Below are 4,361 nucleotides of genomic sequence, written 5' to 3'. Positions count from 1 at the left end.
TTATTATTATTATTCAGGTAATCACTGACTTATATTCAAGCCCAACTGGTAACCAAAAACGTCAGCAGTTTGAGCCCACCAGCCAGCATGGCACAAGAGAAAGATGTGGCAGTCTGTTTCCGTAAACATTAGAGTTTTAGAAACCTTACGTTATTCTATAAAATTCTCCTTTATCCTTAAAAACTGATATGGGTCAAGATCGACTTGCCAGCACACAATAGCCACTATATACATCTCCAGAGTTTTATGCAGGGATAGCAGACAGTGATGTATACGAATTATATGTCAATGTTGAATAGGTATAGTGTGTATATATAACTATATGTGTTGTTGTTGTTAAGTATCATCAAGTCAGTTCCTATCAACCTCAATCGGGTTTTCAAGGAGTGACTGGTGGGTTTGAACAACCAACCTTGCAGTTAGCAGTCCACACCAGGGCTCCACTATATGTATTATGTGTGATTTAATAGAGAAGTTATATTTGAAGGTGTGTGTTTTTTCTTTATCAGAGTGTACGGAAGACACTTAGCAAGAATTCTGTGAGCACTCTTACCTGTATATCGTATCATGGTAATAGGAAGTGAACCATTCAAACTTCACATGTTCTGACCACTCCACCCCCATTTTCCTTACTGTTCCACACACACACTAACAATGTTTCCTTAATTGTAAGTGTATGAGAGGAAGAGGAAACTTTCCATGCTTTCAGTATGATCCCAACCTAGACAAGCATTTCACTTCTTAACATAATTTTCAGCAGAGCCCTCGACTCTTTGGACTTCTTTCCTCTTTGGTAACTAAAAGATCTTTGTCAACACTTTTCGCACACATACGTTCACACATACCTCAGTGACCTCAGTAAAGTCCAAATAAAGAGATTAAGAGAGAATGAAGGGACTCAAAAAACTGCAACTCTAAGTCTGTCCATGAGATTCAGCCTCCTATGTGCCTGACAGAAGCCCAAATACAAGTAAGCCTTGGAGAAGTGTCAGCCTGGCAAAATTTGAGGCATCTGGAATTTGTGTACTTCTTAAAGCAGTGATACCCTTAGATATGGCAGTCCATATCAATACCCTTATACTAGGACACACTAGTCCATACCAGGTCAATTCCACCATCCTCAGGCAGCTCAACAACACTTATACCCCAGACAGATTGCCCAGCACATACCTTCTCCCTTCTCAGTAGTTTCCTGGGACTCTTCATTTTCTAGATGTTTCCTCTTTTGTCTTCGTTTCATAATACCAGAGATACATTAGGAGATGCCTAATGACTAACTCGTCCTTTATCCTACCGGTTAGTCCTTCTTGGCACTCAAGGATTCCCTTGAAATGATTCAGTATGAATGAAATTAATCAAGTTTCCCAAATGACAGAAGAGTGCAGACAATTTAGTGAACCAGCAATACTGCCCAGCACTCATTACACTGCACGGCTGTTAAGGTTCAAAGGTCACAAGGGTGGCAATAGGATTCTCTGATCTCAAGGATGACATCAGAGCATTCCGTGGATCCAGGTCCAACACAGTATTTACAACTGCAAAGATGACATTTTCTAAAACAATTTCATTTCCCAATGGAAACTCTCCAAGGAATACAACTTCCAAGTCTTTCAAATATAGCAGGATATTTTGTGATGTTAACATGATTCTGTTTTGATGTTTTTGCTTTTACTTTCTTTTTTCTTTTCTTCTTTTTCTTTTTTTAATTTGTAAAATCCCAAGCTCCATAGAAAACAGAAAATAGTTTAGCAATAACATAATGGAAGCAGGAGTTTTAGAGATTAGCTGCTTCTTTCTTTTTTCTGTTAGAGTTATGTGAAAGTGTTGGGCTAGGGCTAGGAGTAGGACTTGGTCTATTTTTAGGTTTTCAGTTAGGTTTATTATTACTTAATTTTTTTTTTTTTCGTATATTCATTTAGCATCTGGATAGCCTGTTTCCAGTTTGCAAAATATCTAATAGGACTTTTGTCCATTTTCTAATGGATGTTTTCAATGATTTCATAGATGAATTCTTTTTTCTTCTTCTTTAAATTATTGAAGCTCGCTTTGTGGTCCAACATATGGGTTAATCTTGAAAATGTTCCTACTAACCACAAGGTCAGCAGTTCAAACTCACCAGCATTTCCTCGGAAACCCTATACAGAGTCACTACGGGTTGGAACCAACTCGTAAGCATTTAACAACAACAAACAAAATTCTGGCCTTTGCTTCAAAATCTATTTTATCAGAAATTAATATTGTTATTCCTCCTCACTTTTGATTGCCATTAGCTTGACATATTTCATTACATCCTTTGATTTTAGTCTGTATTTGTCTTGTGTCTAGGGTGTGCTTCTTATAAACAACACATTTTATGGTCTATTTTGCTACTCTGTCTTATGGTTGGGGCAGTCAATCCATTTGCATTCAGTGTAATTGTTGTTAGGTACCACCATCAAGGCAGTTCCAACTCATAGTGACCCTATGCACAACAAAACAAAACACTACCAAATCCTGCTCTACTCTCACAATTGTTACATTTGAGCCCATTGCTGCTGCAAGTGTCAATCCATCTCATGGGGAGTCTTACTCTTTTTCTCTGACCCTCCACTTTACCAAGAATGGTGTCCTTCTCCAGGGACTGGTCCCTCCTGATAAAATGTCTGACGTATGAGAGACAAAGTCTGGTCATCCTGGTTTCTAAGGGGCATTCTGGCCCTACTTCGTCCAACACAGATTTGTTTGTTCTTCTGTCGGTCCACAGTACTTTCAATACCCTTCTCTAACACCATAACTCAAATGTATCAATTTTTCTACTGTATTTCTGGTTCATTGTCCAACTTGCACATGCATATGAGGAAATTTAAAATACCATGGCTTGGATCAGATTCACTTTAGTCCTAAAACTGACATCTTTGGTCTTGAATACTTTATAAAGAGGCCCTTTGCAATACATCCTTTGATTTCTTGACTGTTGTTTTGCCTAATGCAATACATCATTTGATTTCTTGACTGTTGTTTCCATGAGTATTGATTGTGGATCCAAGCAAAACAAAGTCTCTGACAACTTGTACCTTTTCCTCATTTACATTTATGTTATTTATTGGCCCCGTTGTGAGGATTTTTGTTTTCTTTATATTGAGGTGCAATCCATATAAAAGCTGTAGTCTTTGGTCTTAATCAGTATATATTTTAAGTTCTCTTCATTTCAGTAAGCAAGGTTACATCATCTGCATATCACAGGTTGATAATGAGCTTTCCCTCCTATCTTGATGCCACCTTCCTACTCATACAATTCAGCTGCTCAAATTATTTTCTCAGCATGCAGATTGCACAAGTAGGGTAAAAGAATACAACAATGGCGCACACATTTTCTGATTTTCAACCTATCAGTATCCCTGTTTGAAAGGACATTTGTACAGAGTATTTACCTTTGCTTCAAACATAACTATGAATGTGGTCAAGCATTGCAGTTGTTGTTAAGTGCCATCGAGTCAGTTCCGACTCATAGCAACCCTGGATTGGGTTTCCAAGGAGCAGCTAGTAAGTTTGAACTGCTGACCTTACAATTCAAACTGCCCTCATGGTTCAGTGCTTATTCCAAAATGCCACATCAGGACTCACTGGTGAAGTATACAGGGATAAAAAGGAGCAAAATTGCTTAGTTATTGTCAAACAACTTAAGGCAATGAGTTGCTGGACCTGGGAACCATGGTCTCCAGGAATACCATAGTCAATTGGCATAACATAGTCCATAAGGACAGTGTTCCACATCCTACTTTGGTGAATAGGACCTTGAAAGCCCATGAACAGTTATCTAAGGTGCAACTATTGGTCTCTCAATGTATGAGAAGACTGACGAGAATTAAAGACACTTGTAAGCAGTTAATCCAGTGGATTCATGGAACACATGAACATCTGTCTCCATGACTCTGAGACCAGAAGAACTAGGTGGTATCTGGATAAAATTACCAATTGCTCTGAAAAGGATCACATTAGAAGATCTCAGATAGAGTAGGAGAAAATGTGGAACAAAACTCAAAATTATTGAAAAAAGGAAGACCAGGCTTACTGGTCACAAAGAGACTGGAGGAACCAGAGCCTATGGCTCTCTACCACCCTTCAGGTCTGGAAAGGAAATCATCCTCAGGGTCCAATTTTCAACCAAGCAGTAGATAGGTATATGGAGGAAAAACAAACTAGTAAGGTTTGTTCACCATGGAATGGTCAATCATCCAAAATTAAAAGGTATTGCAGACCGTGTAAGACTGGTCAGAGGTTCGAGGTCCTATAGGCCCGAGTGTAACAGATCTAGCCACTTGGCAGTCAATAGCAAATTGTTTTTCATCTTAATATTCAGTTACATGTATTAATTTAATACA

The 4,361-nt window shown here is 38.5% G+C and overlaps 1 protein-coding gene across 1 annotated transcript in view; it reads right to left on the bottom strand.

Annotated features, from left to right (window-relative positions):
* The window catches only part of FAM170A (family with sequence similarity 170, member A), a 22,920-nt gene extending 21,646 nt beyond the window's left edge, over positions 1 to 1,274 (bottom strand). Inside the window, exon 1 of the mRNA XM_006873198.1 lies at positions 1,171 to 1,274. Coding sequence (XP_006873260.1) covers positions 1,171 to 1,240 — 70 coding nt within the window. The 5' untranslated portion in view covers positions 1,241 to 1,274. The remainder of the gene's footprint in view (positions 1 to 1,170) is intronic.
* Between the last annotated feature and the right edge of the window lie 3,087 nt (positions 1,275 to 4,361).

The sequence above is a fragment of the Chrysochloris asiatica genome, unplaced genomic scaffold (genome assembly GCF_000296735.1).
Source record: "Chrysochloris asiatica unplaced genomic scaffold, ChrAsi1.0 scaffold00228, whole genome shotgun sequence".
Classification (NCBI taxonomy): Eukaryota; Metazoa; Chordata; class Mammalia; order Afrosoricida; family Chrysochloridae; genus Chrysochloris; species Chrysochloris asiatica.
This window is presented reverse-complemented; position numbering and strand designations above follow the sequence as displayed.